The 11,761-nt window shown below is 35.7% G+C and overlaps 1 protein-coding gene across 1 annotated transcript; it reads right to left on the minus strand.

Moving 5' to 3' along the window:
* Positions 1-393: 393 nt before the first annotated feature.
* Positions 394-1,050, minus strand: LOC143596897 (uncharacterized). The gene has a single exon (XM_077075554.1). It carries the CDS (start codon positions 1,048-1,050, stop codon positions 394-396), a length of 657 nt encoding a protein of 218 aa, XP_076931669.1.
* Positions 1,051-11,761: the final 10,711 nt, after the last annotated feature.

The raw sequence follows: 11,761 nt of genomic DNA on the forward strand, positions 1-11,761 counted from the left end.
TATTGTGGTCAAGCAACATTTGTTTCAGAGTTCCACATCAAAGTCTGCAGTGTTCAGCTCAACACCGAGATCATCAAAGTTATCCACATGGTTCACTTCCTTCTCTTTTCTTTAGAGAGAGGCTTGGTAAAGTTCACATAGATGTGGAGCTGTGCGACAAGCCTTTGACCAGTGGTTTGTACTTCCACATCTAAAACAGGAAGTGCCATTGTTTTCGGACCTACCAACTTCATTCCATTTATTGTGTTGGTTGGAATTGTTATTTTGTGGAGCGTGGTAATTGGTAGTTCTTTGATTTCGACCACGACACGGCCACGACCACGACCAAGAAAATTGCCTCGGTAATTATTATTACCTTTGAAAAAACGGTTTCGACCATTAAAATGGTTTTTATCAAAATGGCCACGACCACGGCCTCGTACCCACTTTTCCCACATTATTAGTAGCAACATATGCTTCTGGGATTTCTAGTGATCCGGTGGGACGAGATTGATGATTTTTCATTAAAAGCTCGTTATTCTTTTCTGCTGCGCGGAGAAATAAATTTAGATTGGAATATCTTTTAAAATTTTGCAACCTATAATGTTGTTGCAAATTTATATTTGAAACATGAAATGTGGAGAAAGTTTTCTCCAACATATCTTCCTTAGTAACAGTTTGCCTACAAAATTGAAGCATTGAGCATATTCTAAACAAAGCAGAGGTGTACTCATTTACTTTTTTGAAATATTGGAACTTGAGATTGTTCCATTCATTTCTAGCAGTGGGAAGTAGAACTTCCCTTTGATGGTCAAATCTACTTTTTAAATCTTTCCACAAAACGTATGGATCCTCACAATTTGAATACTCAAATTGTAACATCTCGTCAATGTGTTTGTGGAGTAAGACATCGGCTTTAGCCTTGTCTTGTTCTTCGCAATTATTTCCCTCCATTATCGTTTTCAAAACACCCATTGATTTGAGATGTCTTTTAACATGTGCCGTCCACGGCATATAATTATCTCCGGTGATGTTAAGAGCTGGAAATTTAAGTTTGGTGATGTTTGTCATTTTATTACTAAACACAAATAAGATAAACTTTAGGATTACATACTTATTAAAATTGAAAGAAAATACAAAGGTAGAGCTAGAAATAGATAAAGGAAAATGTTGGGACTTATATTTTAGACCGACGCATCGAATTATTATTATTGTGGGTGAGAAATAATTAATATTTTTGGTCTCAACCAAGGGTGGATGACTTGAAGACCAAGACATGCTAGACTAGTATAAATAGATGTATTTGTTAATTTTTCTAGCATGAGTGTATTGTGTGAGATCTAGGGTTTTATCTCTTAGAGAGAGCCGCCGCCTCCAGGATGAGCTCTCATGGAGGTGGCTGATCTTTACTGTATGTATGTTTGTATGTATGAGTGCTTTGTATGACAATCTTTTGGTTAATGAAATCATACTGCCACCTCTTTATCTTTGTGAATCGATTGCATATGTTTGTTCATCCAGTCTATTGTTCATTGTAATCGATTCAGGCTCTCTCCCAAACACCACTCATCCGTCCAAAACCCCCTTTCAAGAGCGAATACGATTCGATCCTAGCTCAGATCCGAGCTCCACCGTTAATAATGACAATTATTCACGCTTCCGCACCGGGGCTCGGTTCTCACAATTGGTATCAGAGCCAGGTTGCCGAATCGTTCAGACTAACCGCTGAATCTGATTCATCTCGCTCTTGAATCCACCATGGACGTTAAACCGATGAGGTTTTTTGAAAAATTTTTAGGGCTTTGAAATTATTTGATGATTTGGGTAAAATTTATGTGGATTGATGATTCGTTCGGAGATTCAACATCAATTTCATGTTTATTTGATCATATCGGTCCAGATCTGATGTAATAGTGTTTTTAGTTCGTTTTGGGGCAAAACTGTTATTGAAGATGATTTTCAGATCTGTAACGGCTGTTCATAGATTGAAGATAGATGGTTGATATCGAGATGACTGGGATATTGCTACAACGATTAATTTCAGATGTAGAAGCTTGGTTCTTGATCTGAAAATTAGGGTTTTATGTGCTTGTAACTGTTTCTGATATGAGTGTGCTGCTTAAACAGTAAAGGGAATATTGAAGAACATTGCTGCTGGTACAATCTGATATGCAGAAGTCAAGAATGAACAGGTACCAGGAGCAATCTAATCATTGTTTGTAGCAGCAGATGGAAGATGCAAAGGGAATATTCAAGCAGGTTCTGTATTGGAAAATCATTGATTGATGATGCAGAAAAGAAGTCTGGATGTCTCGAGCATGATAAGAATGGTCTCGAGTATGTAAAATGACTAAGTGTTGCTTCGAGCATAACTTATCTCGAGCATATCTTATATCGAGCACATCAAGTTTGGTTTCGAGCACATCCTGGTTTATCTCAAAATCTATCTTTTGGTCTCGAGCACACTTTGTTCCACTCAAGCAAACCTTCTTCGAGCACACTTTGCTTTTGTGCATGCTCAGGAAAAGAAAAGAAAAACTAAGTAATTTTCGAGCAAGGTCTCGAGCAAGCTCGAGTAAAGACAGAAGCATTCTCGAGTAACAACAGAAAAATACAAGTGTTTTCTCGAGCAAGGGCCTCGAGCAAGCCCTCGAGCATGCTCTCCAGCATGCTCAACATAGAAAAACACTAAGTATTTTCTCGAGCAAGGCTTCGAGCAAGGTTTCGAGCAAGCCCTCAAGCAAGCTCTCCAGCATGCTCGATGAAAGAAAAACACAAGTGTTTTCGAGCAAGCCCTCGAGCAAGCTCCCCAGCATGCTCAATGAAAAAAAAAACACAAGTGTTTTCAAGCATGCTTGAGTAAAAACTGAGTATGCTCGTGAATGGACTTTGACTTATGTGTGCTCGTGGACTGAATCCATGCTCATAAATGAATTACACTTGAGATTTTTGGTGCCGTTGACCGTTTGACCAAGCTGATCTTTACGGAAGATATATACCATGGGTATTTTGGTAAATTTTATCCAAACATCAACAAGCAAAAGGAAATCAAAGCCTTATCAATTTTTCACAAACTTCATCAAAGAGCTTTACAAGAACAAGTGTTGACCAAGCTTACGGATTTCATCCCTTATGAGTGTCAACCAACATAATGTTTTGTTTATCCTTGTTTATTACAGAATCAACAATCTTGATAAGGATGGTCAAGGTTGTTTCACCCATACTTGATTTGAAGACGCAATTTTCAAAGACAATTGAAACGAAATTGGGGGAGTAAAAATTCTTGAATTTCATTGCAAATTGCTTGCTTCAAATCAAGTGAAAAGACTCAAGTTAAGGAAAAGTTGATCAAGATCAATAATCCAAGATTCTTTAGAGATGTTTCATTGCTTGTGAGTCTTCAGATTTCCTAGTACGGTTGAGAAGATAGAGTCATCACTAGTAACATGGTGAACGGATGATCAGTAGAGTTTAACATCCTATGAAAACAGTCACTTGACAATCAAGAACGGGTTATGGTTGACTTGAATGCTATCTTGATTCAGGGAATGGTTTGAAGATGATTTACAAGGGAAGAAACAGATTTGAAGAATGGAAGATTATTTGATGATCACATTGAGTTTATTTCTGTTTGTGATGACCTTGTTACTTGAAGTTGATCTTCGAAGTTCAAAACCTCGTTCATATGCCCATACAAATGTATCCGAATGTGATATAGGAGAAATGATCTAAAATGAACAACGGGAGAAGCTTAACGTGAGGGGGAGAATTTCAACGAAAGACAACGAGTTTTTGAGGTGGTATTGGAAGAAAATTCGATGGCATCGGTCTAATGGGGAGATTGTTGGGACTTATATTTTAGACCGACGCATCGAATTATTATTATTGTGGGTGAAAAATAATTAATATTTTTGGTCTCAACCAAGGGTGGATGGCTTGAAGACCAAGACATGCTAGACTAGTATAAATAGATGTATTTGTTAATTTTTCTAGCATGAGTGTATCGTGTGAGATCTAGGGTTTTATCTCTTAGAGAGAGCCATCACCTCCAGGATGAGCTCTCTTGGAGGTGGCTGATCTTTACTGTATGTATGTGTGTATGTATGAGTGCTTTGTATGACAATCTTTTGGTTAATGAAATCATACTGCCACCTCTTTATCTTTGTGAATCGATTGCATATGTTTGTTCATCCAGTCTATTGTTCATTGTAATCGATTCAGGCTCTCTCCCAAACACCACTCATCCGTCCAAAACCCCCTTTCAAGAGCGAATACGATTCGATCCTAGCTCAGATCCGAGCTCCACCGTTAATAATGACAATTATTCACGCTTCCGCACTGGGGCTCGGTTCTCACAGAAAATAAAAAAATCAAACTCCTTAGGTGGGAGATTACAAATTAAGAACAATAAGATTATCAGCATTATGGTGGTTAACACCAAAACCGGATGGATCATTTCTTGAAAATTATCTTGAGTAATCTTGAGTTGAAGAGTGTTTATGGTGAAAGAAATGAGATTTAAAATTGGAAATTTATAGGGTAATTTTATACCTGTTTGATAATGGTTATATTACCGTTATAACCGTTGCATAACGGTTATATATATATATATATATAATATTAATTTTTTAAAGTAAGATAATAAATAAGATATTAAATGAAGTTTATTTTATAAAGTATATAATTAGTACGCACAATAATAAGAATAAAAATGTTAGTAAACATAAATAAATGTACGCCCTAACTGAAATATTAGCGTGCATATATAAATAAACGTTAGTTGCGATGAAATTAAAAGTTAGATGCATAATGAAAAGTTAGATGCATAAATAAAAGTTAGATTGTTAGTAGTCTCATTGTTGTCAAATTTTATTACCATTCTTTATACTTACTTATTATTGTATTACTTTATATATGTATGTGTGTGTATATATATAATGTATAAAATAAAGAAGTGTTTATGATGTTTATGTAGATACCTTTGTGCCTAATACCTTTCTTGATTAGGATATAAGCTGCTCGTGCTGATAACGTGTTATGATTTTACAAGAATTAACACAAGATTAGTGCTAAAACTTGAGAACTTTAGAAAATTTAGCAAAGAGAGAAAGTAGTGAAATGTATCACTGATAAATGTGTATGTATGAGGTGCATTTTCTCCTTTACATTGAGCTAGTATTTATGCTACAAAAGATTAACTTTTTCTCTAGACAAGGTTAACTATTTGATGGTCATGTAGTATGGCACATTATCAATAAGTTTGACAAAGAGCTCATCCACTTGCTTGGAAGATCTAGATGGGTAAATCTTGATCTTGAATAGATATTCATAACACTATACCATTTCTTTTTATTTCTTCGAATACTTCTTAGGCGTTTTTCGTGTTCCTGGACTGTTTTGCTTGCTACTAATATGTCATCGATATATACCAAACAAAACTCGTATTTTAAGAATATGTTATCCATAAATCTTTGAAAAATAGAAGGAGCATTTTTCAACCCAAAACTAAGAACATTCCATTCATATTGCCCTTCTAAACATAAAAAAGCTGTCCATTGTCTAAATTTCTCTTCTAATTTTAATTGATTATACCATGACTTTAAATCAAATTTAGAAAATACCTTTTTTGTCTTGTATAAGATGAAGTAAACTATCTTTGTTTGGAATATTATATCCGTCATCTATTGTGTTGTCGTTTAATCTTTTATAATTATATACTATCCTAGCTTTTCCTCTTTTTATTTCACTGTGATTTCTAACTATGAATGCTGCTGATCTATGAGGACTTTCTGATTTTCTAATTAATCCTTGTTTTGTCATTTCAAATATTTGTTTCTTAAATTCTTCTTTGTCTAACGGACTATACTCAATATTTGTTGTTCTAATTGTAATATCTGGCTTTTTTAATTCGAATTTACATGTATATTTTACTTTTGATTTTGTAATAGCTTCTCCTATAAGACCAATTTTTTCTAAATGTAAAATTATAGGATGATTTATACTTTTTGTAATATCTTTACATTTTTCTGTTTCATGGATTAAAAACTTTGTTAATAATTTTATTGTTTCATTTTCTATTAAGTTTTCTCTTTTATTTTTTAGAAATTATAACTTTCCTTTTCCACCACGCTTCTTTGCAAGTTCTGGTGCACTGATATATCTAGATGTTGGGGTTGTATATAAATGTCTACTTAATGTAATAAAGTTTCTAGTTATAGTTATTGCACAATTTAAACTTAGTATAAAATTTAATCCTAGTACAAAATCTTTTGATTTAATGTATGGAGGGTTTATATTTATTTGTGGTATATCGTATTTTATACTATAATTTCTTGCAAAATTGTAAGTCCAGTGACGGATCTTTCAATGTGATATCAATATACTTAATGGTTAGGCGGAAACTAACCACTACGTTGATTCTGTGAGAAACAATTAAGAACACACCAAAACTTACACGATTGAATAATAATGGACGAACAACCTTGACCTAGATTACATACATCGTATATATAGTTATACCAACCTAGGCCCAAAACATACAAAAGCCCACCGAGATCAACAGATCTCGGTTTACATAATACAGCCCAAACTAAGCCCAAAATACAAGCATAAACCATAAGTCATTGCCCAACATTCTCCACCTTGGTTTATTGCTTGATCACAAGTGCTTCGTACTTCTACACCTTCATTTAGACCTTTCGGCGTATATACTGTGGCTCCTAAATAGACACTTGGAAGTTGAGTGTCTTATTTAGGTCCTTTATTAAAACCTGGCTAGAAAGCCAGCACAGGTCATGCTACTACCCATATGAAGTAAGTGAACATGACCTTTGTTATCATGAACAGCAACAAGTATTAGGCTTGATTGACTCAGAAAAGTCAAACACGATGTATCTTTGGTAGAACCAACAAGTCCTCGGTCAAGGTTTGATCGAGAATGCTTCAAAACCTCTTCAAAACGAAGATCTCTCTGATTGATCAGAAGAATCTGGTCAGTCCATGCCGAGAACATCAGAGCATTGTTCATCATCTTCAACATATCACTAATCACCATTTATAACCAAACCTGTAACTACAATCAATGACTAAACCGATAATCAGTAACTTCAACAGAGAACAAACAAACCTTCTGAATGATGAATCAATAAAATCCAATAATCACCGAAAACCTCTCAACCATAATGGAGTTCTTTACCTTTTAAAGAAATCTACTTGAAAGTTCAAGGAGACAAGAATAGATGTATGGCGGCGAGTAGGTGAAAGATTTGATGGTTATAATAAGAGAAGATTTTAGAGGATAATAGAAGTTGTAAGTTTCAAGAATGATCAATAAGTAGTAATGAGTGCCTTTTAAACTACCTGGTCAAATCAAACTTGGCCGAAAACATTTATTTACCGAGAACATGTGGCCGAGAACCATTTACTGAAAGCAGAGAACTCACAAGACTGAGTTTTCTGGGCCAAATTGATCTGGCCGAGAACTAGAAAGAGCCGAGAACACCATTATCACAAACAATTTGGGCCAAAGATGACTGGGCCGAGAACACAAAGATTATGGACACATTTGGCCTAACTGAATGGCCCACGACATTTTGCAACCGTCAAATAAAAAAATGATCCCGATTCATGTGAAAACGATTTCTTAAGACATTTGTTTCGACACGAGTAAACATGAGGTAAAACTAAAAATTAAAAATAAAATAATAAAAAAAAACTAAACTAAAACAAAAGGATTTAACCATCAGGCCTTCAGTAAATTTAACATATTTTGGGATCAAATTTCAGCTGTTTTAACAAACGACACCTTTTTTTAAAAAGATCCGAACATGAAATCATATTAATCAAGATACTTTCACAATGATTCATTTTTAGCATTATTGCGACATAGTGAAAAGGTTGATAGCAGGTAATTATCATGATTTTCATTGCGCCAGTGATATGGTTAGATTCAATTAGGCACAAAGCTTATATGGACTTCACTTATGGACCCATGATGCCCCTTATCTATTCTCAAGGTGTATTTGGCTTTCCCCAGATCACCCCAATATGACTCCAACCCCCTAATGCTTGATCAAAAGGATTTTCTCTATACAAAAATAATTTTAAGCTTTAAGGTTGAATGTTGGACTTACATGCCATCCGGACTTACAAGCCTTACATTCAGGGTGTTTAGGACTTATTTGTATGCCCCACCCCTATAGTTCCATGGGACCCCTTTAAGCTTTTGGAAAACAAATTTGAATGACAATAATTTTCATAATTTTTTTTTAATATAATATTTTTGGTGATCAAGACACTAACGGGCTCGTGTATGACTGGGTAATTACTTTTCTGCCTATCATTCGAAGAGATGTATCTAGGGACATGCAAAGCATCTTCAAAATGACTCTCCATAATAAGTTTAGCAGATTTAGTTTATATTACTTCAAACTTTTAATTATCATGGAAAGCTACCATACACGTCAATGACTGTTCAAAAGCCTTTTTAGCTAATAACTTCACAAGTTAGGCATACAAAATCAATTTATCTATCATTTCTCAAAGGTTGGATCATTTTCATTTGAAAATATTTTGAGCTTCTAAAAAAGTTTTAGCTGAATAATAATATCACTTCCCAGATGATAATCCCGAAGATAATTTTAAATCCAATCACCCCAGTTACCTTCAGTTTTCAGGTGAATGGCTATCCTATGAGTCTACAGGTAGACGATAGGACCAAACACATAAAATGTGTCCCTCGAACTATAGGCGGCTGACATAATTTTCAGTGAGAGAACTTAAAACGATAGTTAAACAAAAACAATTTTTTATGTATGTTCAGTTGTCCCGGTCACTTTCAGCCCTAAGGTTAATGTCTATCCCGTGAGTCAAGAATTGATGACAGGACCAAACATATGAAATATGTCCGTTGAACTTGAGTAACCGGTATGATTTTAAGCAAAGGAACAAAACGTTTTTGATTTTTTTTTAAACACACACACTCTTTTTATATTTTTCTTTTTCTCCCCCTAAATTTGTACAAAAATTTTACCGAAAACCGAAAAACTTTTATGTACAAATTTACCTCACGTAAGACTCAATCATTAAAACGAAGCATCTTAAGGAATCCCACAAGCACATTGAACCTGGCTGTTCCGACCGGTTTTGTAAATAGGTCCGCCACATTATTATTAGTGTGGACCTGTTCAAGATGAATTAACTTCCGGTCGTAACAGTCACGAATAAAAAGAATTTTGATATCGATGTGCTTGGTTTTAGAATGCTAAACGGGTTTTTAACATAAGCAATGACAGCATCATTATCGCAGAAAGTAGGAGTGTTAAGAAATTTCAAACTGTAATCCAGCAATTTATGTTGCATCCATATGACCTGAGAATAGCAGTCTCTTACACCCTTCTGTGTATTCTTTCCCTTCTTTCATCCCGCAAAGGAAACATAGCCTCCATTAAAGATCTGAATGTCGTTCAGTTGAGATATGTCCCCTGTCATGTGACTGGAACAGCCACTATCAACAAACCACGGTCTGATGATATTCCTCCATAGCTGTTCCTGCACAATGTGCGAGATTAGTTAGTCTTAGGTACCCAATCCATAGTCGTTTTGGGTAAACCTGACTTGTTCAACCGTGTCACGGGTTTCCATAACATATCCTCATCATCATTAAAAATCGAGTCTGAAGACGTTGAGGACTTTGCTACCGGAGACTTGGGCAACCACTTGTATTTCGGTTTGAATACTTTGTGATCTATCGTGTTTGACTTAGTCTCTGGTTTGCGGATAGAAAACTCGGTCGGCTTTGTCCTTTTAGATGTTTTTGGTTCAGAGATCCACTTCGGTATTGGAACTGAAATCGAGTTTCCATTCCGCCTTTGAGTCACAATGGGCTTGGTCTGATGAAAGCCTGACCTGTCAGCCTTGTTTCTCCTCCAGTCACCTTTAGAGGGCTTTGCGTTATAATACCTCGTTTTATTTGAGTTAAAATTCTTGTAGGTATTTTAAGGCATAGTCCTCTGATGGCGTCTGTAATATGGAACATACGGGAGACGAGAACAATTTCTAGCAATGTGACCGGGAATGCCACAGTTGAAACAAGTTTGTTTCTTTACATAAAAATCATTATGGCCAATTTCCGGTCTTGCACTGTTGTGTGAACTTGCCTTTACATCTTTGGACTTTTCATTAGAGACCTCACTTCTAGTATTACAAGAACCTCTTTCCTTTACAAACTTAATTGACGAATGTTTAAGTTGTTTTTTAAATTCATCAATTTTATTAAGAGACAGATCACTGTCTTTTGAAGTTCCAGAAACAGTGACAGAACGATTGAACTTGCTCTTAAAGCCAGATCCCACACAAACATTTGTAGCAACAGTATTCAAAACAGGTAGATTCAACGAAACATGAGAATTAGTAGGTGAATCATCATCCTCATCAGTCCAATCCTCAACTTTTACTTCATCTGCACATTGAGTAAACACATTAGAATCGTTCACCCCAGATGTTGATTCAGTTGCCGTAACTGAACCAACCATATCTTTGTTAGACTTACCATACTGCATACATTTTTCTTTTTCTTCCTCTTCTTTAGTAAGAGGAAGCCCAGTGTAATTATCGTTGTATGGTGGGGGAACCATGTTGTACCCAATACCCACACCCTTATTCTTTTTCCATTTCAACTGGTTTTCTATCATTGACTCAACGACAACGCTAGAGACATCAAATTTTTTAAAATTGAATTCAGCATTTTCAAATTTATTAGTTAATTTAGCTATCTCCAATCTTGATGCATCTAACTCGGCGGTTAGTTCGTCAATTTTCTTTCTAGCATCAAGGTGGTGACAGCATTTTGTGCTGAAATTAGATTGAAGTTTTGAGAAATCCTTTTGTTGTGCCTCCATTTTTTCTTTTAATGCCTTTTCCAGTTTCTTAAGGGTAGCATTTTCATATTTAATTTCCTTCATTTCTCTAAGCAGATTACTATAGTGAATTTTATACAGTCTTACCTTATCAATACATGATTGAGAGCATAATACAGGACTTACCTCAGAGGATTTGGTGGAGGTGAAAGCCATGAAATTACCTCGGATGACAGGGCCCAGATGAAAAGTAGGCCCAACAGAGAGCCCAAGTGCAAACAGAGAACCCAAAGACTGACCTGTCAATCCGAGAACCCAATTGATGACCCGAAAACTTGAATAATGACTAAAAACAAGCAAAACAAGCCTAGAACTCTGTAATTTGCCCGAGAACACAGAATACTTCCCGAGAATACTGAAATCCACCAGAGAACATCGAAAAAACTCCCCGAAAACAAACAACCACCGAGAACTGTTGAAACTTTCCCGAGAACGACGAATTGAATCCGAGAACAATAAATTTAGCCAGAGAACTTGAGAATGCCCCTGAAAACCTTGACTGCAGACTGTGAACTTTGAAATCTTCAAATTCAACCCGAGAACTAGGAATAGACAAAGATATGGTAATCCTTGAATATTTAACTAAATCCCGAGAAAGATGGGATTCAAATTAAATGCAAGATATACCAAAATCTATTCTGAATTCAGCCTTCCTCACCTGAAAAAACACGAAGAACACCCTTCTTCGAGATCCAGAAACCTTCAACACAAGAAACCTTCTTAGATCAAAAATAGAATCCTTGATATCACCAATGACCGAGCCTAGAATAGGTCTATAGACTCTGATACCAATTGTAAGTCCCGTGACGGATCTTTCAATATGATATCAATATACTTAATGGTTAGGCGGAAACTAACCACTACGT

The sequence above is a fragment of the Bidens hawaiensis genome, unplaced genomic scaffold, assembly GCF_021521415.1.
Source record: "Bidens hawaiensis isolate Kalapana, Puna unplaced genomic scaffold, B.hawaiensis_p1.1 tig00047351_1, whole genome shotgun sequence".
In the NCBI taxonomy this organism is placed as follows: Eukaryota; Viridiplantae; Streptophyta; class Magnoliopsida; order Asterales; family Asteraceae; genus Bidens; species Bidens hawaiensis.

Coding starts and splice junctions, on each gene's coding strand:
- LOC143596897 (XM_077075554.1), bottom strand. CDS start 1,050: ATGACAAACATCACCAAACTTAAATTTCCAGCTCTTAACATCACCGGA.